This window comes from Squalius cephalus (genome assembly GCF_949319135.1).
Source record: "Squalius cephalus genome assembly, chromosome: 4".
NCBI classification, from domain to species: domain Eukaryota; kingdom Metazoa; phylum Chordata; class Actinopteri; order Cypriniformes; family Leuciscidae; genus Squalius; species Squalius cephalus.
The window spans coordinates 4,302,305-4,329,769 of NC_137125.1; the positions used below are offsets into that span (position 1 = coordinate 4,302,305).

The 27,465-nt window shown below is 39.5% G+C and overlaps 1 protein-coding gene across 1 annotated transcript; it reads left to right on the forward strand.

Moving 5' to 3' along the window:
- Nucleotides 1-22,503: 22,503 nt before the first annotated feature.
- Nucleotides 22,504-26,919, forward strand: LOC307157081 (uncharacterized protein). The gene is made up of 3 exons (XM_079868853.1): nt 22,504-22,774; nt 24,046-24,343; nt 25,625-26,919. The coding sequence occupies exons 2-3, from the start codon at nt 24,228-24,230 to the stop codon at nt 26,520-26,522; spliced, it is 1,014 nt and encodes a 337-aa protein (XP_079724979.1). The 5' UTR covers nt 22,504-22,774; nt 24,046-24,227; the 3' UTR covers nt 26,523-26,919.
- The last annotated feature ends 546 nt before the right edge of the window (nt 26,920-27,465 follow it).

Here is a 27,465-nt window from a genome sequence, read left to right on the forward strand (position 1 = left end):
TGGACCAAAGGTCTTCTGTTTTTCAGAGACATGCATCCGTCCACCTCCTCTACAACACCCGTGCGTACGTGTTATTTACCACGTTTGCAAAGATTTTATTTACTTTTTTTGTTAATTACCATTATGTATGTTTCTTTGTATATAGTTTTGTGTATTTCTGTTGTCCACTTTAATACATTTTATACATTTTTCATAAAATACAGTTGTGTTATTTTAACACACATCGTTAAAGGAATTCAACAGCTTAAAACTCACTTTTTTAATTAATTTAATATTAACTTGCTCAGTTGTATTAATAGTTTTAAACCATTCTGTGTGTTTATTGTATATAGGTTTGTGTATTTCTGTTGTCCACTTTTCATAAAATACAGTTATCAAGTTTAACTAGCAGCAGCTTTAGCAGGGCCACTAGCATAGCATATCAATGGTCTCTCTCTATGTGTGTGTGTGTGTGTGAGAGAGAGAGAGAGTTGGGGGAGGTGTGCATCAATACACACAGAAGCATTTAGTAAGTTTAGGCTCAGATTAAAATACAGGTATTTTCTTTGCATTTGCATCTAAAAAAATTAATAAAGACTGAAAACTAGATATGGGTGGTCAATAAAACATTGCTAAACATTGCATGTTGGAAATATATTTTTAAAATGAGAAGAGTAGACCATAATGATATATAAAATATTTATTTTTATTTAAAACAAATAATCAGTCATCCTCCTCTTCTTCTTCGTCGTCTGCAAAATACTGAAGAGAAATACAAATCAAACGAAAAATTAATAACACAATTGCAACTATGGTCATATTCAATGTAGGCTGTCAAACTCTAATACCTCATCAAAATCCTCCTCATGAGGAAGAGGTAGTGGAGGAGATGGGGCGGAGGGTTGGGGCTGTTGGGAGGAGGAGAAATACGATCTCCGAAGAGATTGCTTCATGGCCTGTGATGTTTTCTGTATCCGCGAAATCTTTGACGGATTATCCGAAGAGGCCGGCAGAAGAGATGGGGGCGTCGAGGAACGCGGAGCGCTCAGAGTCCGGCATCTCAGAGAGCGTCAGCCATAAGTGTCTCTCCGCTACGGTGAGAGAACACATGATCCACCCTATGGCCTGTGCAGCGGACTTAGTGGCGCGAAGAGCCAGATCTGTGGCGCTTCTCAGGTCCAGCACGCAGATAGCTTCCGGTCCTTCCTTGTCCAGTTTACAAAGAAGGTCGGTCTGGAAGATTTGCAAAATGGCCATCATGTGTAACGCGGATGCAGCCTGTCCAGCGGCGGTGTAAGCGTGACTGTGCATAGCTGAAGCCGTCTTAGCACGCCGTCCAGCAGAGGGCGGGCAAAGATGGGCTGCTACAGCTTCTTCCACTGGAGGAAGAGAGAGATATCCTCTGTTTTTAGCACCATCCACCACGGAGAATGCTGCTGAAACAGAGGTGCGGACTCTGGCTGAGAAAGGGGCGTTCCAGGACTTCGCGACTTCTTCGTGAAGCTCAGGAAGAAAAGGTGCAGGTCTAGAAGACTGTGAAACGCGGTCCCTTTGCAGGAAACATCCATCCAGCCGGTTGTGCGCAGGTTCCGCGGGCCCGCCCACTCAAGGCCGAGGCTCGCTACGTGAGTAGACGCGTCAGCTCAGATTCAATGCTGGCCCTCTTGTCAGAAGATTCGCGAGCAGAGGGAGCAAGATCCACAGAGCTCGACCAATCCTCACTGCCCGACGCCAGGATAGAGCAGCTGTCATCCCCCAGAAACGCGTCTTCCTCGTCCTCATCCATGACGGAAGCGGCGGCAGACGGCGGCCACTGTCCGGCAGATAGAGACTCAGGCGAAGCAGGCGGGGAAGCTGGCGGGCGAACCGGCGAGCTTACACAGGCTGTAGGAGGTTCAGGGACCCGCTGAGAGCGGCGCTTCTTACGGTGCGGCGTTGCAGCGGGCAGAGGTGCAGACTCAGTGAATGATGCCAGGCGAGTCCTCAGAGTCACCATGGGCAATAGCTCGCAGTGAGGGCAGCCGCCATCAGCCAGCGCAAGAGCTGCATGATCCTCACCCAGGCAGGAAACGCTGATGACATGGCGGTCCCCGTCGCTGAGTGGGGCTCTTTTAGAAAGGGAGTGTGCGTCACGGCGCCGAACACACACTAGCAGAGAAAAGGATATTATACGCCGGATAGCGTAGCAGGAACGGCGACTGAAGGCGGCGAGTTGTCGGCCAGCGGCTTCAGGTGCAAAGGCTCGTCCTGCAGAAGGCTTTCTCAGACGGCGCAGCTTCTTCTTCTCCGGATCCAGCGATGCGTGCGCTTCGCTGAAGAGATGAAAAATCAGTGAAATCAGCCCATCGAGCTATATTTATAGGCCCAGGCCACGCCCGTTTCGGGGGCCTCTCTCGATAGGCTGCTGCAGTTGCCGCAGGGCAGCCAATGGGCACGCGAGCTGTCTTGCCTATGCCTGCATGCTGCCGCAACGCGTTTTACATTATTTCAAAATTAAGGATTATTTTTGGCTTCAATATCTCACGGAAAAGATATTTCCCCATAGCGTAAGATATTACGCAGTACTCATTCCCTCTTCTAGAGACGTAACCGAGATTATGTTAGTAACCGAGTACGTTTCATTGTCTCTCTACTCTTGCTCGACCATGTGCGGAGGAGAGTGACCTAATTACACTAAAACATCGTGTAACTCTTTAATTTGAACTTTTTTCACAAAAATCCTTTTATACATCTGTCCTTTCACTTATTTACTAACAATTTGCCAACTAGGATTTTTGTGGGGAAAAAAAAACATTTCACACGACGAACGATTGTTATGACGTCATACGATATCGTCCCCATCAGAGCTTTGCATATCTCATCTTTGAACAATCAAAAAACACATTTAAAGTTATAAATATAACTCATCCTATCTGAATATCAGTTAAATACAACATTGACTACACATATTAGCCGTTTTTGGCATGAAAATGAATTTGGTTTGTTTACATTTATTTACAAGCCTGTCTGAAGAAGGTATTATTCATAAACCCAAACGTCGCGATAGGCTTGTTCTCCATTTTATTTAGCTTGTTTACATTTATTCATCTGATTTATTTTTGGGATTTCACGAGATACTGTTAGGATGGATGTCTTTAGAGGCCGTGTGAGACACAGAAGCGCTCCACGTTACAGACTCAGACTCTTCAGCAGTTCTCCAGCTCTGAAGAGAACAAACAGTCATTTTCCTCCAAATGCACGTTTCCGTGTGAGCGAGACAGATTTCACTCCTAGACAAAGGGGAAGAAATAAAATCAGAAATTCTCAATTTTTTTTTTTTTATACCTTTATTTAACCAGGAGAGAACCTCACTGAGAAAATCTGAATCTCTTTTACAGGAGTGTCCTGGCCAAGATAGGCGGCCCACTTATTCAAACACACATATGAGATACAAATACAACATTGACTACACATATTAGCCGTTTTTGGCATGAAAATGAATTTGGTTGATTTTAAATTAATTATTTTCCTTCTGAGGAACACATTAAATATTAAAAACAACATCCAGAATTAAAAATATGATCCATCTTACCCGAATATTAGTTGATTGAGATGTTAAGGATATGTATAGCATGATTTGAGGCATTAAAACTCGATATTTTGATTTAAAATAAATATTTTCCCTCATGACGAGGAAAACCACATTCCACACGACGAACGATGGTCGTGACGTCATCCGATGTCGTCGCCATGAGTTGAGTACTTTAAAAATGAATAACAACATGCACAACACAGATACAAAAACATGTTCACACCAGCATGATTAGGCACAACCCTGGCTACATATACACACCATTCCCATGCGATTGTAACAATAATTCGATTTTATATCGCCATTTTCCCTCGTGGACTCTGTTGTTTCATTGTCTCTCCACTCTTGCTCGACCATGTGCGGAGGAGAGAGTGACCTAATTACACTAAAACATCGTGTAACTCTTTAATTTAAACTTTTTTCACAAAAATCCTTTTATATATCTGTCCATTAACTTATTTACTAACAATTCGCCGACTTGGATTTTTGTTTTAACTGTTTAACCCTCTGGGCTTCTTCGTATAATAGTCACATTTAGCTTCCTCCCGCCCGAAAACGGGCGAAGCCTTAAAACTTTACTTTACTTTTTCCTTTACTGTGTCTTATTTGCACTCTTGATGTTCTAGAGTGTCACCCCTTCATTGCTGTACACTTTTTTTCAGCACAGTGGCTGATCTGTAGCTTGTACCACCAAAAGTTTCTCTGAGTTTTCCTATTTTTTCGTATTTCCCATTCATTTTCCTATGTCGCCCGTTTTCGGGCGGGAGGAAGCTAAGTGTGACTTTTTTTTTTATGACCCTTTAACATATCAGAATCATTTTTGTGTGTTCATATAGGTAATAAAACAAAAGTCACCAAGTTTCACCCCCATCCGATGAAGCAAAAAAATTAAACAATTCGAAATGTTCAAGTTTTCGCCCGTTTTCGGGTGAAGAAGCCCAGAGGGTTGCTTAGTTTAGCCGTTTAAAAAAACAAAAAACAAAAAAAAAACCTTTTTTTCAACGGCAGTCTATTTAAGGGGGGCGCAATGCGCGCGCTCACTCTCTTTCACACTTCACTTGTTGGATGTGCAGACACGACGATCGCTCTGTAGTATCGAGTTTCAAAAAGAACACTATTTAAGGCAGATTCATTAGAAAAATATATTGTATATATTATAAAATATTAGAGTTGCGCCGGATACTCGGCTGAAACGAGTATCCGGTACGGATAAAGCACTTTTGTCGAGTACGAGTATTATACGAGTAATACGAGTCAATATCTGTGCTCGGATTTAAAAAAAAAAAGAAAGTTATGTTGAGATTAGGGCTGGGCGATATATCGATATAAAGAATATATATATATATATATATATATTATATAAGATATATATTTTTTAAATGCAATATGGAATTAGACCATATCGCAGCGATAGGCTATAGTACAAATTTGCGCTGTGATCCAAGCCAGCTGACCCGGAGCTCTCTGTCTGCACTGCTCCCCACGCCCCACCCCTCCTTTTCCACTTTGCGTGCGAGTTTAGAGCATGTTATGTTATAACATGAAATAAAGTCTTTCACCTCAGAAAAACGGACTTTCTTGTCCTGTCAGCCGTTATACTGTAGTCCTAGCGCACACTCAATTGCACGCGCAAATGCGGCGGCGCGCGCTGTAATAAAGTGCAAAAGAAACGAGCATGCAACGCCGTTACGTTGTAAATTACACGAATTAAAAGTAATGCAGGTATGATTTTCATTCTATTCACCAGGAGCAGTTTTCATGTTTCATTAACAGTCCTTGTTAGTATTGTGTATTCACCATGGTAACTGTTGTTTCCATATTAACCCCAAAATGCCACTATTTTTCTTTGTGTTATTTTTTTATATTTTTAAATGACTGTGGTGGCTCATACCAACATTGTATTAACAAAAACTAGTTTGGGACTGCTATTTAATACCTCTAGCACAGGCCTAATGTTTATTAGTACTAGTCTTTACTATTAGTCATATTCTTACAATTTATGTTAAGTAAAGGGGGACAGTACTTGTGTGTGTGTTAACAAATTTTGAAAAAAAATAAACATATCGGGATATATATATCGTATATCGAAATTCAGCCTAAATATATCGGGATATGACTTTTGGTCCATATCACCCAGCCCTAGTTGAGATGAAAACTCTTGTTCATTACATTTTACTTCATAATTGCAACCGCATGTGTTGTATTCATTGTTGCAAAACTTGTTCTGTAGTTCGTTTGTTATCGTGATCAAAACCATTGATCTGAAGCTCAATGCTGATGCTGTCATGTAAATAGTTTTCTAATCAGCAATAAATATAACAATTTCTGATCAACCCATATCAATTGCATGCTTAAAATAACATACCGGTTAAAGCCCCACCCATTTCAAGTCAACCCGACCCACTTCCGGGTTAAATCCCACCCACTTCCGGGTTAGGCCCCGCCCAGTCCGAGTACAGATACAGATACAGATAATTCATATGGTTAACAGATACAGATACAGATAATGCTGTACTCGCTCATCCCTATAAAATATATTCTTATTGTATAAATATATTTTTCTGTATTAATATTTTTTGTTTACATTTATTTACAAGCCTGTCTGAAGAAGGTATTATTCATAAACCCAAATGTCGCGATAGGCTTGTTCTCCATTTTATTTTGATTGTTTACATTTATTTATCTTGATTTATTTTTGGGATTTCACAAGATACTGTTAGGATGGATGTCTTTAGAGGCCGTGTGAGACACAGAAGCGCTCCACGTTACAGACTCAGACTCTCCAGCAGTTCTCCAGCTCTGAAGAGAACAAACAGTCATCATTTTCCTCCAAATGCACGTTTCCGTGCGAGCGAGACAGATTTCACTCCTAGACAAAGGGGAAGAAATAAAGTCAGAAATTCTCAATTGTTTTTTTTTTTTATACCTTTATTTAACCAGGAGAGAACCTCACTGAGAAAATCTGAATCTCTTTTACAGGAGTGTCCTGGCCAAGATAGGCGGCCCACTTATTCAAACACACATATGACAATAAAACAATACAGCACACAATAAATTGGTATTAAAAATACAATCTCAGAAGAATTTGCAAGTCATTAAAGGTATAGCGGAGGATCTTTCCGAATTTTAGATAAGAACCGCCCTCTCCACTTTTTGAAAAAATGCACATGCGCAACACTCTCCCTGCTCCCGAGAGGGAACGCCTATTAAACGTGTGCGAGGTTCTCCTCGTGCACGCTCTGTTTACAAGTTGCTGTCGGCATCGCTCATGATGATATGATACAAGATTACTTTCCAAAAGAAGATTTGCACTTTTTCTCCAAATAGCATGCCAAACTTTACCTGTCGAGTAGAAACTTCGCGACTGAGGCATCAGTGGGAAGCCCAACCTGTGTTTTCAGCGCACGCCATCGTGTGAAACAATCTCCCAAAAACACTCTGATCTTGTTTCTCTCTTCTGAGGCCTTTCTCTTCTTCTCATACAGTTCGTACAAACTTTTTCTCTTGCGACCCTCTGACATTTTCAAAGGACCCGGTGAAACGGCGAGCTTCAATGAATGGCTTAGCTCTAGCTCACCACACATAAACACCTGAAAGTGCGCATGCGCAGAAAGCGAAAACTAAGGGACGAGCACGTACGACGGCCTTACGTAAACATATCACCAGAATGATTGACACTTAGGTGGACCAATAGTTTACACTACCCACCCGGAAAAAGAAAATCCTCCGCTATACCTTTAAATCTTTCTCTAGCGCATGTATAAGTGTTGTAAAATTGCTGAAAGACACCAAATGATTCAGCCTCAATGTCATTTGGAGAGAGTTAATATCTGTTGGTACGGCATAATTAAAAGCAGTTTCACCTAACTTAGCTCTAGCTCGAGGTACATGCAGATTGTAATGAGACTGTGAACGCAATGAATAGTTACCTGCTACTTTTTGCTTCAGCATACCACAAAGATAAGATGGTAAAAAAACCAAAATTGTTTTGTATATCAATGAGTACCAATGCATTTTCCTTCGTACAGCAAGAGAAGACCAAGAAACTCTGTTGTATAATGCACAATGATGTGTAGAAAGTGTACAGTTTGTAATAAATCTTATGGCACCGTGATACACAGCATCTAGGGACGCAAGAATATAAGAGGGAGCATGCTGATGCACTACGTCCCCATAATCAAGAATCGGCAAGAAAGTTGCAGACACAAGCTTCTTCCTTGCATTAAATGAAAAGCAAGAATTAACTTTAATTTTTTGAAGAATATTTGAGGGGCATTTGTGAGAACAAGATACAATAATGTGGATTTCTCAGGAAATGTCAAATTAGGTCTGGTAGGTGAATCCAACAGTTGAAAAAGATTATAAGTGTCGCAGAACGCTTTAAAAACCATCAGATACCTGGTGCATCCAATTCAAGTTAAAAATCACCCATTAGTAGTAATTCTTTATAGTTCAAGGAGCCCAGAGAGTGCATCAAAGAGGATAAAGCACCGCTAGAAGCTGATGGAGGTCTGTAACAACCCACTGTGATGAGTTGACATGCCTTTGACACAGACAGATTAAGTAAGGGTTAATGCCTGTCACGCCCAGCTTTGCCGTGCTGGGTGTGCTCACTTCACTGTGAACAGAATATGTTTGGGCCGTCTCTCTCCCCCCAGTCTGAAGGGGGAGCTGTCTGTTTTCGGTCCATCTGACAGTAGCTGATGGGAGGCACGGTTTAAAAGCATCTCCTGCCAGTTGTTCTCTCTCTGCTCTGGGCTGCGCATCTCTGCTCTGGCCTCCTGGCTGGCAGCAGCACCATCCTACTCCTTTTTGCCTTTTTTGCATTACACATAGTCAACACTTTACTGATATGCACTACACTTTTGATTAGTTATCTCTTGCTTCTCATTTACTGACTTGATACATTTATTGATTCAAATTATGATTTCATCGTATAATTTAATGTTTCAATAAATTATTATTGATTTAACTTAACAAACGGTGTGGTCTCCCCTATGTCATTTCTACTGTGAGCCAGGTAGTCGTGACAGCCCGACGAGGTGTCCATTATCAGGTTTTAATGGACGACGGCGGGGCGTGAACCTAAATTGTAACCCCAAGATTTGGATATTACTATAACATCTGCATCTGTGTTTATAGCCTAGATATGAACCATTTCCAATTTAGGTAACAAACTACGGATGTTAATATGGATGAGACCCAGTGCTGACCTAGATTTTAGTTCATTTGGGGTAGTAAAAGTTGAGGCGCATGTATTATATGGCCCTGGGTTTGGCCATACGTTCCCAGACATTAGTAGCATAAGAACTATAAATCTCTTTCGTCTAGCTGTTTTGTTTACTACATGATTTCTTTTAGTGGGCCCCACACGGGAAGAATAATTAATACAATAGTTATCTTCCTTAGTTAGAGAACACCTAATCAAATCTGCATATGTAGCGTTGCGATGCGAGTGTAAGAGGATTGAGAAAGGTTTACCACACTTTTAACAGAAATGGCAATATATGATCGACTACGCCACTCCGGAAAACCAGGGAACTAATAGCCCTAAGGGCACACAGGTTCGTTCTGAGTGGGTGGGTGAGAGGACACTAGTCATATAAATAGAAAAATAGAAAAGTTTTATTTTCTTTGGGGGGGTGTTTGTGTTGGATTAATTCGGTTCGATAGTATAGATAAAAGCCCCCCCGCACTAACAATTGATTGGTTGGGTCCTTACATGCGCTTCGTGGGGCACACTAGCACACACACGCAAGGTCTCTCGCTCGCTCGCTCTAGGTTCTGGGATATTTTAACTGATTTGCGGGCATCAGGGAGCCGCTATCGACATGCGGGAGACTCCCGGAACTTCCGGGAGACTTGGGATGTCTGCCATGGTATCTTGCGCTGCACGGCTAACCTGCTCTGGGGCAGGTTATGTTCTGGATTCAAGATCTCAGACTGAAGTTTGACCAATCAGCTGAGAGCAAAGAAACATATAGGTGACGTAACTTATTCCAAGTGTCTGTTGCAATAACTTCACCTTTTCTTCCAAATCCGGTGGACATCTCAGCGCAAATTGTTTGACGAGCACTTTGTAGAGAAAGAGTTTTTAGCCAGACAAAATCCCCTTGCCTTTCCTGATAGTTACTTGTATGAAAGATACAGATTTTCCGCGGAAGGAATGTCTTATCTTTCTGAACTTCTTGAGCCGCACATAAAGAATTTAACAAATCAAATTCATGCACTTACTGTACCGCAAATGGAATTGCATTGCGTTTTTTGTGGTACAAATACTACTTGCACGGTGGGTGACGCACAGAAACTAGGGGAAAACGCGGCAAGGTGGTCCTCGCTCTGCAGGAGTACATGAATAGTTTCATTTATAGTGTTCCCCGGGCATTTATCGACCATGTCCATAAAAGAGGGCTTTTATAAAATTGCCGGTAAGATATATTGATAGGGTGACATCACATGAAGACATGTTAAGAATTATTTTAAATATTTTTTATTATTATTCTGTTAATCTTATGATAGGATTCCCTAGAGTCATTGCAACATGTATGCAGTCTATTGCTCCAATCTCCACTGCTCTAGGGGAACATGAGGCAGATTATGTTAATAGGAAGTCCTATCACAGCCTTAATGTTCAGGTAGAGATGATGTGAATATGTGAGATGATTATTTACTGTGAGATGAATCTTTAAATTAATAGTAACATTAACAGATATAACAATGATATACTAAACATTTCATCTGCAGACGACTTGTGGTCATGAACATATCACAAGTTTGGATGCCAAATGGCCTGGCTCCAGTGCTTGACTCACAAATTTTGTAAAGCAAAATGCAAGTCTGCAATCAAGTCTGCATTTACATGTGGAAACGATTGTAAATTATAATAAAGTAAAGCTTGGAGATTTGGGCACTGAGGGGTATGTGACTTTTTCAGCTCTATCGTCTTGTAGGCTGGGCCTTTCACACCTTTTGAAAAGAAAAAAAAATGGATAACAATTAAAAATACAGTAACTTTCCATGTCAAACAGTTTTACACAAACAAAAAACACTAATTAGCACAAATAAGTCAGATGATTTAAATGGACAGTTCACCCAAAAGCAAAAGTTGTCATCACTTTCGTACCCTCAAGTTGAACACAAGATGATATTTTAAGATGATATTTTTGATATTTTTCCGCTAGCCTGGGCCGCGCCCCGGAACCAGTCGCGGAAGGGCGCCAACCTTTTCCGGGTCAACACCTCTCCTCAGCCCCTCCCACCGTGGTACCTCACGCTCCAGATCTCAGCAGTTCCACTTTCACACACAATCCCCAAATGTTTTTCTTCCCTTCTACTTCTTTCAGTTTTCCTCCTTCCCAAGCGCCAGGTGCTCACCCTAATGTGAGGATGCCTCCGTTAGCCGGTCAATCGCCGGCGCATTTCCTTCCCCTTCCACACTATGCTCTTCCTATTCCTCCTCCACCTATCCCGGGGGCCGATCTCTGCGCGAGGATGCCTCCGCAAACGGCCACAGCCCCGACTTTCCCTCCCTTTAACGCTCTCCAAGTGCAATCTCCTTTCTCTCTCTTCTCAGCTACTCCTCAACCAGCCCCTCCAAATGCAGTTGCCACAGAACCTCCTCCAGTGACGAACAACATCAGAGCTCAAATCCTCGGAGGTGCAGATGTAGATTTGGGTTCTCTCCTGTCTTTGTTTCGCCCAGCTGAGTCCAATCGCCAAGTGGACTGTGGCGATATTTCAGTCACTCTAAAAAATAACTCACAGGTTACATCACGTACATGGTGTAGCGAATACGACTTTGGGTAAATTTGAATTAGCTCAAGAATATAGGGAATTTTGGAAATATTAATAATTATGGCTCATGGTCATAATTCATAAGTCGCATGTACCTTTATTTTATCAATTATAGAGATTAACTGGTTCTGTAACTGATCTAATCGTTATTCGTCCAGCGAATAAAGGTGAGATTATCACAGTTAAGAAGGGTTATCTCTTTACAAACTCCAAGAAAGTTTGATCTCCTGGCCACGGACATCAAACCTTCTGAGTTTATTAATTAAAACTACTGAATGTAGTCTAATATCGAGCTTGTAGCTTAAGATCTTTTGTTTCATTGACTTTAGAATGGTGGGTTTTCAAACACGGAGACAGTGAAAAGTATAAATGGATTTTAATAAATGTGACTAAAGATTATATGAGCTACGAATAGAAACGTACGTAAAAATGCAAACAATAAACACAAACAAACATTTAAACAATAATAACATACGTGATAAGAATAAAATGAAATGAAAGAAAGAAAGAGAGAAATAGAGAGAAGGGAAAAGCTAGTAATTGTTACATACAGAAACCTAAAAGCCGGACCCCAGAAAAGCAGCTTTTATCAGATAAATATACTTGCAAGTCTGTTCTCTGTTTGGTTGATGCTGAAAGCGCGGACGAGGTCCTGTTTCGACTGCGTCTTCCGGTGTCGCGGGAAGCTTGAAAAGGCTCACTGAAATGTAACGTTACCGAGAAAGTTCGTCTTCATCTTCCGTGAAGGAGGAGGCAAATATAACTTAGTTGCAAAGGAACGGCTGCTACGACTCGAACATGTGTTTGTCCGAGAACTTCCGGGATGTTCCTCGGGGAAGCGTCGCGCCGGGAGAAGAGGAGGAAGGATGAGAGCGAGGTGAGAGAGTGAGGTGAGAGAGCCCGCTGTGTTTTGAAGGAGCTAAAGTCACGCCCCCTTGCGTGCGTGACCCAATCGCCTAGGAGGACGTATTGTGGTCATGTCCTTTCATTTGGAAAGGTACACGCCTCTTCTAACTAATGCTGGCGGAATAAACTTCGTTCATAAACATTTATAAAACTGGTATTAATCAAATAATGCATCCTCTAATATTCTGTGCTAAATATTCAACACCGTTGTGTTCTTCTGAACAAAACAATACCGCGAATGACAATTCTGTTAGTCAACAACACAAAGAAACAGGATTTCTCGTGATTACATGCATATTAAACTGATTACATATCAATAAAGCTTATAGATATCGGATTTCGGGTATAAGGATCATAAGCACAGCAAGAAATACATTTTAAACATTTTAAAAAGGTACTTTTGACCACAAGTGGTCGGGCATGATAAGGAGTCTGTGTTTTGTGTGTGTGTATGCAGAGTCGTGCACACGTGGAACCGCGTGGCGAACTTTGTCCTTCCTTTTCAGTGTGAATATCTTCTTGAGTTGATGAGATTAACTCAGGGGACCTGACCGAGCATCTGCTAACACTGTTGTTTTGTTTTGAGGGGTTAATCAGTACCTTTTGTTTGTTGATTAGATTTGATTAATCAACACAAAGGCAGACCTGATCATCTGCTTTCCGTTACAATGGTCACTGGCCGAATTCTGTATTGCCTTCAGCCGCTATACAGAAATCATATGCTCGACTTTCCCCCATAGACGGCGCGAGCTAAACGATTATCTTTCTATCATAGCGGAGCTCGTGTTGGCGCATGGTGAAATTATTAGGAAATCGTCGAGCAGATGGAGAAGATGAGGAATTGCATAGTTATTGGAAAGGATGCAACATATGGCTTCAGAGAGAGTGTCAAAGATTTTCAGGCTGCTTTTGCAGCCAAAAGTCAAGTGCACGGCGAAATAATAGTTTTTCCGCCAGTTTACACTGAATAAGTGCCATGAATCAGGGTGGATTGGCATTACTTTAAAAGCAGAGGAGATATCTACTTTTGCAAGCCATGCGCCTTGTCCAGCTATTTTAATCATGGTTATGGCTTGTTCGATATCATGATAGTTGAGAGAATATTCTTCGAGAGGGATAATACTATTGATGCTTGGATATGGAGAATTATGGGGGGATGAAAGGTGAAATGAAGAAGTGTCTGTTTGGTGTAGGATGTGTTCCGTGTGGTGGTGTATGCATTTGAAGTAAAGTTTAATCAAACTCTAGATCGTCAATGTCTTGTTTATACTGACTATTTCCAAAGCCAAAATAATCTGTTACCTCAAATTATTCATTTATCTCTGTAAAGCTGCTTTGAAACAAATCTACAATATTAAAGGGGGGTGAAATGCTGTTTCATGCATAGGCTACTGAGTTTTTTACACTGTTAAAGAGTTGGATTCCCATGCTAAACATGGACAAAGTTTCAAAAATTAAGTTGTACGTTTGAAGGAGTATTTCTGTGCCAAAAATACTCCTTCCGGTTTGTCACAAGTTCCGGAAAGTTTTTTTTGAGTATGGGCATGTGTGACGTCAGATGTGGCGGAATTTCCTTATACGGGTCCTAAGGGCACTTATCACGGAAGAGCGCGCGCGCACACGTAGACCAGAGCAGAGACATTCACTGACCAGAGCGAGAGAGCGAAATGTCACCAAAGTGTGTTTTTGGTTGCCAGGGCAAGACAACCCTGCACAGATTACCAAAAAAAAACAGCATTAAGGGACCAGTGGATGGAGTTTATTTTTACAGAGCATGATCGGGAGTTGTGCAAGTGTTCCCTGCATTTCGAAGATGCTTGTTTTATAAACAAGGCCCAGTTCGACGTTATGTGTAGACACATAATATTAACCCTCTGAGGTCTAAGGTGTTTTTGGGGCCCTTGAGATGTTCTGACATGCCTTGAAATTTGTGCTTTTTTCAGTTATTTATAAACATGATAATGGCAAAGGTGCAAATTCACTCTATATAGCACAAACAGGGCTACCATAATATGCAAGCAACGTATATGTAGATGTTTATATTTTTAAGAGAATAATGTTTATGCGTGGTTATTGGAAAAAATAAAAATGAAAGTTGCTGAAATAAGACCACAAAACACATATTAAATATGTGTCAATAAGACTTTTGACTAATGGATGTTGTTCCTTCGAGTTCTGGCTTCAAAATTATGTGAAAATAGTCTTGCTTCATCATTCACATAAAACAATACATTGATTTAAATTGATGTAAAACAGGTTTTGCTTGGAAAGCCAATATGCGAGGGGGAGTGAACGAGGAGTGGTTTACACCTGAGAATACAATGTCCCACCCACTCTGCATAATAAGCCATTCATTCAGGTGTGACACGGACTTGAGCCACAATGCAAGGACAAAAGATATATTTAGAAGAAGACTTATATTGACCATTTAAGATTTCGCTTACATCTATCTTGTAAATATGTTTTGCTATTTTATTAAAAAGGTTACAATTACAACAATAATTACAATTTCAACAATATTTCAAGTGTACTGTTTCTTTGTAAAAAAAAAAAAAGATTATAGGCCTACGTTTTATCATATGTATTCATTAGTTTGAATATAGCCAACATTGGAACATCTAGCATCTTAGTCTATGACTTTATTTTTGACAAAAATAGTATTTTTATATATATATATATATATGAGCAGAAATTGCTAAACAAAAGCTTATTTGATGTGGCAGTATATTCTACAGTAAAAACTTAATCCAAATCTAGTCAACAAAATGTTGTCTTTCATACTTCGCCTGACTGTAACGTTGTTTTTATGAAATATTAGGGCATATAAATGTTAATTTGCAGTTTAATACGTTGCTTATACAAATACATTTTATTTCAACATATTTCAGTTGATTTTTACTCATCTCAGTAGGCTATAGGGGTGGGGAAAAAAATCGATTCTTAGATGAATCGCGATTCGGGACGTGGACGATTCTGAATCGATTCACAAATGTCAAAAATCGATTTTCTAAAAAAAAAAAAAAAAAAAAAAAAAAAAAATCTAATAACGTAACATTGACGGAACGCAAAAGGCGGAACTCTGAAGCGGACGTGCAGTGCGCGGACAGTCTGTGGCGTGCACATAACAGAGGCGCGCACATAACAGACGCATGATGGCTGAGCGCCAAATCCGAACGGCACCAGAGAATGTCTTCGTTAAAGCTAACGTATGGAACATTGGCAATTTCATTGTGAATGTGATCTATTTAGTATTTTTTTTGCATGAGAGCTAATTTCTGTATTGTTTAGTTTTCACATCAATATGCTGTGTAAACCGATCTGATCTGTATGCAATATGTGCAATGCCAGTCACAAAAAGTTTGCCAAAAAAACATTTTGACTGTAGCAGCTAAGTTACTCTCTGCAGAATGTTCATTCACTTTCTTTGCTATTTTTGATTGTGGTATACAGCAAACATTTCAAGTCATAACTCTTTATTATTTAGTTGCACAAGTCAAGAGCGACTTTGTATGTTACTAATTATTCAGAATATGCATAAGTCCACAAGCATTATACGTTATGATAGCTTCTGGTACATAATTCTATATTTTTGAACGAAAACTGTTTGTGAATTTGCTACAGCAAAATGTTTGTTTGTTTTTTGTCTGAAGGATTATATTGCTCTTTGGAAATAACAAGAGGATGTTGGTTTGAAGTCTATTATTAAGAATATGCTGAAGTTTGTATTAATTTACTACAAGTATGCTGCTAGTACAGGCACACATTTATTTTCCTGTTGGTTCTCAGCAATGTTGGGACATATGCTGGCAAATGTAACCTTACAGTTGACTTGCCAAATCACTTCCATTTGTTTTATTAATACAATTAATATAGGAAGTATTGGACGTAAGTTTGTTATGGGTCATCATAAATACTTTGCTTTAAAAGTACCAAGTAAAAATATTTTTTCAATGTTTTTGATAAAAGTCACTTCCCTGAGAATTTAACTTAATAAATGTGAAAAAGACACTTTAATGTCTCCGTTTGTCATTCTGTATTGCAAAGCAGATGAGAGTAGATCATGATCAGAAACCTGATTAGAAATCATTATGAATAAAAATCGAATTGTTTTGAATCGAAAATCTTTTTGAATCGAAAATCGATTTTGAATCGAATCGTGGCCTCAAGAATCGGAATCGAATCGAATCGTGAGATGGTAAAAGATTCCCACCCCTAGTAGGCTATAGCAAAGCACTTTATTCTTTCACACACGCGCGATTCATATTTAGGCTAAACAGTCTTTACAAATATGTACCCTTCATTCATCTCACAGAAATATTATAGAAACGTGATTCATCTTTTTGCGGTTTACATAGGCCTACACTAACGTTATTCCATAACGTTATTTCACATTAACACTTGAGAAAAGATAACAGCCTACCTCACTCCTCAGCGGGATCTATTGCTCCTCATATCAGCACTGTTCTGAGGAATCTTTTCTCCATAAGGTAGGCTATATTATGTCTCACTCGCGACGTGCTGTGTTTAAAGCTGATGTGGGCGTTTCACAGATCTGAAATGGTTCTCAGAATTTGCGTTTGAATAGCACGCGCTCTCCGGGGAGTGGTCACATTACTTTTGAATGAGCTCGTAATGAGCTCGACTGGAATCGTTCTCTTTTAATACAGATTTCACAAGCTGAGAATATTTGTTTTTTATATAAATTACTTCATTTAAAAGATGCGATCTCAAGCTTTATGCCCGTGGGTCTGTTTGCCTGTTTGACTAAATTTTCGCGGAGTTATAGATCATTTTCGAACGCGTTTCAAATGGGACTTCACTGACAGAGAGTGCAGAAATCGCATCATGTTAATTTTTCTTTATTTGGCAAAAAGCAAAACACTTTATTTTTATTGTGAGTATACAGAAAAAAAAATAGAAACTGAACAGGATCGATTGATGTATTACACGAAAATGAAAGATCAAAATTAACAGAGCATTTAGTGTTTATTTTACATTGCTAAAAAAAAAAAAAAAAACGAGCAAAACGCGCAGGCGCGTTTTTGGTCCCCAGAGGGTTAACATTACCTCTGTAGAGGCCTACAGATAGGCCTCTCTGTGGCAGCAGAAACTCTTTATCCCCATCGTCCTGTGAAGATGAGCATTTGGTCGAGTACACTTTATAACACTATTTGTCGTGTATTGAGTGGCTACTTACGACTGCTTGGGGTTCTGTTGGGACAGGAGGCTCCAAAAGACAGATATTACCATCAGAATCTGTTGGGACCAACAAAAATCCCAACCCAATGTAAAATAAATGGAAATATCAAAAATAGCTTATATAAAAAATAACATTTTATGAAGGCCCTTGGATCTTCGGGAGTGACTTGCTCTGAAGTCCCTCCAGGAATTTCCTCAGCCAAAACTGCTGCTGCACTGCTAGACACTGGATGCTATTTAGTTATTTAATATGTCAAATGTTTGTAAAGTCAGGAGGCCTACACCCATGATATGCTCAAGTCTTACCTGATTGAATTATGTTTTTATATTTAATTTTCAGCTGCTGCCATGTTCTTTTAATGCCTGCAGGATTGTGTCACATGCCTGTCCTGTCTTGTGCTGCACATGGGTGTTTTGTTGTTTTGGGCCATGTGCTCGTGTTATTGTCTGATCCCTCCCCCTTGTTATCTGATTATTGTTTGAGTTCATCCACCTGTTCCCTCCTGATTAGTTTCCCTTTATTAGTTCCCTCTTGTTTGCAGTCTGTGTCGGTACATTGTCTTTTGTTTCCTGTTCCCCGAGATTTTCCAGAGTTTTCTTAGTCTGTTGTTGTTTTTGTATTTACTTAGTTCTGTTTTCCCCCTCGTGGGTTTGTTTTGTGTTTTCATTAATAAATTCTTATTTTCTCCAGCATTTGAGTCCTCACACCTTTTGTTTTTAGTCTGCCGTGACAGATTGCACCTATATGAACATTAAACTTAGGTTTGAATAACATACTGTTCTTCCAGTTTCACCTCTGATATTATAACAGTTGGGTAAGATACTTGTATTACTAACTACAAATGACATCTTCAACAGTGTAATTAGATTAATGTAATAATGACTATCTTTAGAAAGCATTGGTCTACTTATTACTAATTACTAAATCCCATATCAACCTCAACCACTTGAACAATACAAGGAGAGACAAGAAACTGCACTTTTAATGCTTTCAAATAAACAATATACAATTGCATGAATTATTCTTGAATTGCCCAAAGTGTGTAGAGGGAGAAGGTTACATTAAAAATATACCTTTTAAAAATGTATGTTAAATATACAGAATTGTTCTAGTCTAATGCAATTACATCAGATTTTACTTTAAATTACAGAAGAATTAAGAGTAATCTAACTACAGTTAAACTACAGTATTAATGTTCTAATACTGTAAAATTACAGTAATAATGTTCGTACTGTGAGAAATATGAAGACCTCTTTTTGTCTGGCGCTGTTGCCATGGTGACTAATAATATCTGCGCTCCATTGATAATGCCTTTTTATAGTTGTGGTGCGCGCGGTTTGTTCTGTAATCGAAAACTTTGAGTTTCCCATCTCAGGGTAAGTCAACTCAGAGTTCAAGTTTTAACTCAGAGTTGGTTGAACCTCCTTTCTGAAACGGGCCCCTGCTGTGTTTTACTACATCAAGTGTGCTATTGTCAATTTCTGCTGTAAAAATGTTGCCAGAGGAAGATTTCATAGTGAGGTTTACATGTGTTTTAACTTCTATTGCAGCTGATTTGAATTGGCTTTGACATTTTGGACACAGTATTTTTGAACTGGATAGTGACTAATGTTAATGCTAGTGTTACTAATGGGATGTTTTAATGGACAGATATAAGTGTTTGTTATTTGTGCGCCAATTATTTCACAGTTCTGAGTGGCTGAGGCTGTGGTGGGAACAAAGACTGCAGTGCCTTGAGATGGAATGCTTGTAAATTCAGTGTCTTTTGTCGTACTCAGACATGGTTTGTGGTCATACTGTCTCACTGAGATGTTTGACATACTATACCACTGTCCAATGTGAAGGCAGTGTTCGTCCCAGACTGGTTTTTGCAAGAAAAGTTCCATCCCTCATGACATTGTGTCCCTCACTCTCTTGCTGAGCAATTTTCACATGGAGTAATACCTATTGAAAGAGATATTTACACAGATTAGTAAAATAGAGTATGTTAAAGCTGTTCTTTTCCATTTCAGTAATACAATGTTTATTTCAATGACATGTATTGACATTTAAATGCAATGTTATTTATTTTGATATAAAGATAAATAATAGAAATTAAATTTCTTCAAAAGCAAATTGTGGAAATTTTAAAATAGTTACAAATCACACACCCAACTCACACCACACATTTGTAAGACAGTGGTGTGTAATGCAGATTCAGTGCTCTGGTGAAGTGTAAAAGGTGCAAGTGTGTCTAAACAGCCCCTAATCTTAGGACCTAACTTGAAGATTTACTAATTTAAGCAAGGGGACACACAGATTAGTTCATTATTATATTGAGAGTTGTGTCATCAAAGTTCCTATAAGGGGATCTCTATTAGTTAGTGGTTAATGATTAGGTAATGTGTGAAGAATTATATCCATTTAAAATAAATCAATTTAAATTGAAGTACTTCATTTTGTTATACACATTCTCCAGCTTAATGGGTCTCCTAGGAGTTGCATGAATAAAGGAGATATAGTTACTCTTCTATATCTTTATATAGAGGGGGGGGGGGGGGTTGTGATTTTAAAATGCAAATGACACATTTCTGAGCGCTTTACAGAAATTTGCTGCTGGTGTATTAGCCTAAAACAACACGCTTGCCAGATTGTTTATCCAAATAGCCCTATGTTGTTAGAAATGACTGTTTACCATGTATGCGGCGCATCCCATGCAACAAGAGATTAACACCAGACTAACTTTTCCACTGGTTGCACTGGTGCTACCAACTTTCTCAGTTGGTCGCACCATCTTATGATTTGGTCGCACCTTTTTTATTTTTTGCTACATGCCATGGGATTAATCAATGCATGCTGATGAATAGTGGTCTTAATCTGCATACCCTAGTTTTGCACTGATGTAAAAAGACTGACAGTGACACAATAAGACCTCATGTTAGCAAAATGTTTTAATCTTTTAACTCTTAAAAAAACATGTATGTTCTTTAATATTTGATTATAATTTTACTGTCTTCACATAGGGATGGGAATTGATAAGATTTTATCAATAATAATGCCACTGACGATTCTGATTATCGATCCGATTCTTTAACGATTCTCTTATCGATTTTTGATAGCACTGTGTGGAAAAATGTAGACATGCTTTTCAAAAAAAAAAGTGGTTTTTATTTTTTTAAAGCTTGAGTAAGAAAACTGTACTTTTTATGTAATTTATGTAATAAATAGAACCTTATTGTAAAGTGTTACTGATTAGTTATACACCGATTCAGACGTCTCCTGAGTTCACTGTTGGAAAGATCAGTTGTTTTAACCATTCATTAAAGTGAATCGGTTGTAGACATTTCCATTTTATTTATTCTAATTTTATCTACAGTATATGTCTAATACTTTAAATATTTTTTGTTATCTATCAAAATGTTCTTTTGTGATACTGTTCTTGTATAGAAATTTTTCACTAAAAGCTGTTTTGCACAGACATTCATTGCAGCCCACTTTGTTATTGTTCATTTAAGACATGAAGGGGCTGATGTCCTATTTGCAAAGTTTACAGTAGTAATAGTAGTAATAGTGGACTGTATGTAGACATTTCCATTTAATTTATTCTAATTTTATCTATAGTATATATTTAATACTTTAAACATTTTTTGTTTTCTATCAAAATGTTTTTGTGTGGAAGTGTTTGTAGTAAAAGCTGTTTTGCACAGAAATTCATTGCAGCCGGCTTTGTTTTTGATGTTTATTTGTGAGTAGGTATTGTATAAATAACATAAGTCAAGTAGCTTTACACATACACACACTTTGTACTAAAGGTAAATCCAAAATAGTGATGTGACTGTCTAAGCAGAGGGATGTTGTGCAACCCTATGGAATATAGTCCACACATGACAAATGAGGTAATAATCAATATTTCAGAATAATTCAAACTCAGATATTGGTGTGTGATATCTGAGTTTTAATTATTTGACTACAAATCTCACCTCATCATTCCTCCCAGTGATTATTTCCAGGATAAACTGAGATGCCCCCAAGCTGGCTTCTTAAAACTGACTAAATATTTAAAAAGAGCCGTTCTTTTGAACGGCTCTTTGAAAGGAACGGATCGCCAAGATCCGGATCCCCTCAAAGAGCCATAAATCCCATCACTACTACGTTGCACCCCTGCGCTGGGTGCGCCCCTCCCCCTATAACTGTTCTGTCTCGCGGAGGAGCTAATCTGTGTGCATCTGTGTGAAACACGCATGGGAAAAAAAGAACGACAGAAAGAACGGCTCCCCTCCAGCCGCGACTCGGCTCCCATCGTTCATGTTTATGAGCCGTTCAAAAGAATCGGTTCGTTCGCGAACGTCACAACTCTAATCGGTTCAAAGGAGTCATTAGTTCGCGAATTGGACGTGTCGTGCGCGTTGTGTGATTATTCCAGCAGGACATGGACATCCAAGATTTGTGTCAACACAGAAAACATTTCATCACTGGATAGTTTTTTTCGTTTAATTAAAGTGTTGTTTGATGTCAGCTGAATGTCCGGAACGCTTTTCAGAGAAGATAAGGCAACTTATTTAGCACAATTCACACCCAGCGGTAATTCAGGAAAAAAAATCTCTGAATGCTCCACATGAAACTTTGGTCTTCCGACCTTTTACCACCGTGTCGATTTATTTTGATTAATATGTGCGAGGGAGAGAGAGCAAGTCAGCGCTTCGTTTTGAGACGGTGAAGTCTTGTTTACACTTTCGTCTGGCTCCGAAGACAGAGAGTGCGTGCATGCGCGCCACCGGCGTTCTCTCTCTCGCGCTCTCTCTCTCTGCTCGTTCTTTCAGTTAAACATACGCCCTGTCACAATCGTGGCAGTTCATCTACATTACTCACCGATCAAATAAGACTTTGGCGGGACAAAAATAAATGTGTCTCATCCCTCATCCAATGGCGAGCTCAGTTGACGCTGTGTGCTTCAAGATTCTGACGTATCCAGGGTAGTCTAGCAACTCTCCATTGACTTTCCAGCTGCAAAAACCTAAATTGGGTCAGGCCAATCACGTCGTGTATAGAGTAGGCGGGGCGGGCTTAACATAATGACGACTTACCCCGGATTTTCACCAACTGCGGAACGGCTGCGGATCGGCTCCGTGCTCCGTCGTCCTTCAATACCCACCAGGTCCGGATTTGTTGCGGAACGGCTGCGGCCGAGGACCCACGAGATCTCGCTAATTAACGTGTGATCGTGCGATATGTTGTTTCAATAAAAAGAACCACCAAACCAGGAACAGTTTTCCATCCGGTGCTGACCATGGTGCTGACCTGCTGATCTCCCTTCTTCTTTGGAGATTATTTTGATTCTATCATGGGTAAGTAGCCTACATTAATTATATAATCAACTTATAAAATGCTAAATGTTTATTTTGAGTTCTTGTTTTAAATGTATTGGGAAAGTAGCCTGCTGTGTAAATAAAGTTATCTATTTTTTTTACTGTTTGAAATGGAAACATGACAATAATGTTGTTGTTTTTTTTAACGCAGCAGTACTATTTGTTTATCTCCTTGGTAAAGCTAACTTTTTCAGTGCCACTTTACAAAAGTAGTTTATAAATATAGCCTACAGATAAGAAGGCTAGGCAACATTCTCATATACAAAGTTTGCTTAATCACCAGCTGATAAACTATAATGTAATCCACAGAATATATTATACTCCTCTGAAACGTTTTAGAATGAAACTTATTCCCTCCCCTGAGTGTGATAAATGTAGCACTGGGGCAATCGGCAGCTTTCTCCATCTGTTCTGGGAATGTCCTCTGATCTTCAGCTTCTGGGTTAAAATTTCTTCTGTTTTATCACAACTTTTGGATCTGACAATTGATCCTGAGCCATGTCTTTTCCTTCTTAACGATGTCTCTTCTGTTGCTCTTACGTTAAATCAAAAACGGACTCTCTTCTCTGGGTTAACTGCTGCTAAGAAAACCATAATTAGTTCTTGGTTTCCCCCTAATTCACTATCAAAGCAGCAGTGGTTGTCCTATTTTATAGATATTGCTCGTTTGGAGCGATCCTCTGCCTTAATCAATAGGGCAAAGATTAAAACTATTGAGCACTGGAGCCAAACACATGACAGCTTAATGTCTATTCTTTAAACTTGACTGTTCTAAAGGGATAGGGGAGTACTTAGATGGGGATCAGGGCTAATGGGATGGCAGATTCCCTCTTTTTCCCTCTTTATTTATTGCAACTTTTAATTTTTATTTATTTATGTTTATAGAGGCCTTAATTATCTTTATCTCATTAGACACTTTCTATCTGTAAATCATTTATCTCTTGACTATGTATATAGTTCAAAAAATTATTTGTATTTTATTTTATTTTATTTAACTTATTTTATTTTATTAGTCCTTCTGTATATGCACATGTTTCTCTTCTGTATATCTATTTCGTATTTGTTATCAGTTATGTCTTCCGCTTTGAAGTAATTTTGTGAAAATTTGTCAATGCTAATGCTGATAGCCTTATGCGTAAGAAATACAATAAAGTATTGGTCACAAAGTTTGCTTAACAGTAAATATTTGAATGCACATTGAATAGTCACCACATATTCAGTAATTCAATAAATTATTCTGTGCATTTCAGTTCCCTTTTCTAGGAGGAGAACAATTGCTTTTTTACTTCTGCTTGCAAGACTACGGAGGGGTAGAAGAAGGAGCCAGTACTGGGTCCATCCACTGAACCAGTGCAGGCCTCAACAAGGAGATTTTTACCATCTTGTGGATTAACTGCGTTTGGACAGTCAACGGCATCACAAATATTTTAGGATGAGTGCAGAGAAAATGGATGAGCTTCTCTCAATCATTGGCCCTGAACTCACTAGACAAAATACCAACTACAGGTCCGCCATAGAACCAAAGCAGAGACTGGCTGTTGGACTGAGGTGAGCGATTACATACACAATATATCACAATAGGTTTGAACTTTTATTTTCAAAATTACAGAAATATATTTAACAAAAGATAGGAACATTTACAAACAGAATTTTTAAATAGTTTAGAATAATCTTTTAAACAAATACAGAAATATTATTATATAAATCACAGCAAAATAACTATTTACAGCATTAGGTAAGCATAAGATTAAATGTTTGTGGGTGCTGCCCTACCCCCACTGTGTTTCTTGATCAGAGGCCAGCATTTGAGTGAATGTTCCTGTTGGGTTTATCGGTGGGGGTTGGTTTAATAGCCTGAAAGTACCTGGCCTAGGTAAAGTTGCAGTGGGGGTGTGGAACATAGGGGGAGGGTGTGAATGAAATGCCCTTGAATGGGCTGCCGGTTCCTGCCTTGAGGCTGTGCTGCTCTCTATCTGTTGCAGCAGGTTCAAAATACCAATTTTGGCCTGCTGCCTCCTGTTGTGATCAAGTTTATATAGGAGAGGAACCAGGCTCAAGGCAAAGTGATAGCTTTCATCGAGGTCAGATTCTGGTTTTGGAAGCGGCTCCTGTAAGATGGACACAAGCCGTTCTTCCACATCAGACGTCTGTGGTCTGTGGCTCCTCCTTGTTTCTGTTGCAGTAGGGCCTTGAGGCACCCTCTCCCTTGGGCTTCTTGACCTGTGGGGCCTGTCTGTAACCCCAGCTGCAGTGGGCCCCGATAGTGTTGTTGAAACAGTCTCTGGTCCCTGGCTGTCCTGAGGCACTGATGAACTCAAAGGACCTGGCTCATCAGATCCACACATCGACAGCGGTGTTGAAGATCTTTCTTCTGCCAATACTGTCCTGAGGCACTGATGAACTCAAAGGACCTGGCTCATCAGATCCACACATCGACAGCGGTGTTGAAGATCTTTCTTCTGCCAATACAGCGCTCAAATTGCTTTTGGAACTACAAAAAACAACAATAACCAATTAGTTTTAGACCTTCTGAAACATTTATGTCATACACACAACAATTATCTATCACTTTTTTTAAATGTGGATATTGAATTTAAAGATTATATTGTCAACAATACTGTTATATCATTTCTTACAGACCTTCTCGATTGTAGGTGGGGCACAATAAAGGACATGATTTCGGTGTATTTCCTTTCCTTTTGTGTTTTACAAAACTATCCCTCAGTGACTGCCATTTTGCCTTGCAAAGATCAACTGAAAAAAGAAGAGACAGATTAAAATAATAATTACATATTTAACTAATCTTTGTTTTGTTTATTCACTTCACAGATACTTGGCTTCTGGTGACTCATTGATCAGCCTTGCATTTAGCTACCGCCTTGGCCACACAACAGTGATGAACTCTGTGCATATGGTGTGTGCTGCCATTGAAAAGCTCATGATGCAGTCATTTTTGCCCCGGCCGACTGCAGACTCATGGAAGGAGGTAGCACAACGCTTCTGGGAAAAATGGAACTTCCCAAATTGCCTAGGAGCACTTGACGGAAAACACATTGTCATTCAAGCACCACCCCTGTCCGGTAGTCAGTACTTTAACTATAAAAAGACTTTCTCCATCGTGCTTTTGGCACTCGTGGATGCAGAATACCGGTTCAGGTGCATACAGGTGGGGGACTTAGGAAGAACATCTGATGGTGGAGTGTATGCAGGTTATGATTTGGGGAGGGAAATTGAGAACAACACATTACACGTTCCTCCGAGTACCTCTCTGCCTGGTGCTGCTCACCTTGGGGATGTCCCGCATGTCATGGTGGGTGACGCAGCATTTCTGTTGAAGCCATACCTAATGAGACCCTATCCAGGACAGAACCTCATCCACAGGAAGAGGATTTTTAACTACAGACTGTCCAGAGCAAGGATGGTAGTTGAAAATGCCTTTGGCATTTTGGCGTCACGTTGGAGGATTTTTCACCGCAGGATTAATCTGCACCCCAAAAATGTGGACACACTTGTGGTGGCAGCATGCATCCTGCACAATTCCCTCCTTGCCCCAAGTGAAAATGTGCAGCTACTAGAAGAGGCAGCGGAACTGGGGAGATGCATGGCGCCAGTGAGAAATATGGGGCGAAACAGGGCATCAAGAGAAGCCTGTGCTGTTAGGGAGAGCTTTGCCACTTTCTTCACCTCCCCTGAGGGCAGTGTGTCCTGGCAGGACAGAATGGTCTGAAAAGACTTGTCATCACTGTAGACTGAAACTGGTACATTTGTATTGTGTGTGTGTGTTCATTTTTTTTATTTTTTTTTTTGGTGTGAAGTATTGAACTATATTAAAGCTCCAATATGTATGAATTTTGTAATAAAATTTCCGAAAATAACTTGCACAGTGTGATATATTTCCTCCAGTTGTGTACTTACAATATCTCAAAAGTCTCCAAAGATTTTTTATTTCAGAGAAATTCCGATTTTAAATAACTGGCCGTCCCGGAAAAGAAATGTTGCGCCTCAGTGACGCAATGTCCGCTCTATCCTTTTTGTAAAAAAAACAAAAAAAAAAACTTTTTTTTTTTTTTTACAACTTTATTGAGTTTTTTTTCTTATCACAATAAACAATAAAGACGTCTGACAAAGAATAAAAAAAGAATAAAATAAAAAATATGACCCACCACACCGGAATATCACATGGTCAAATGCGGAAGTGGTGGTTAAAGCGTTATAGCCATAGACTGTATGGTTATAGCTGTTATGGATCACGATTACTCTTTGGCGAGTATTGAAGTGCCAACAAAACGAAAGCGTCCATATTCGGATACACGCGGAGTCACGGACTGTGTGACAAACGGAGAAATAAAACCCGGATAAATATCGGCCAGACGTTTTCGAGATGGAGAGAGCTGCGCGTCAATCTTGGACTTGACAGACTGCTCTCGCGAGTGTATTGTAGACAGGTAAGACATGCAACTGTCAATAATAGCACTTATAAACAAAGTTATATTGCTCTTTGTACTCCGGTAAGGCTTTTTATCACGTGTGGTGACCGAGATTATGGCAGTACAATTAAATACAATCGGATATGTTGTTAAAAAAATATATTTAGTCATTACTTGCAAATGTTCGTTCAAATTTACTTTTAGATATTGGTTTGAACACGTTAAACAACACGGCATTAACCA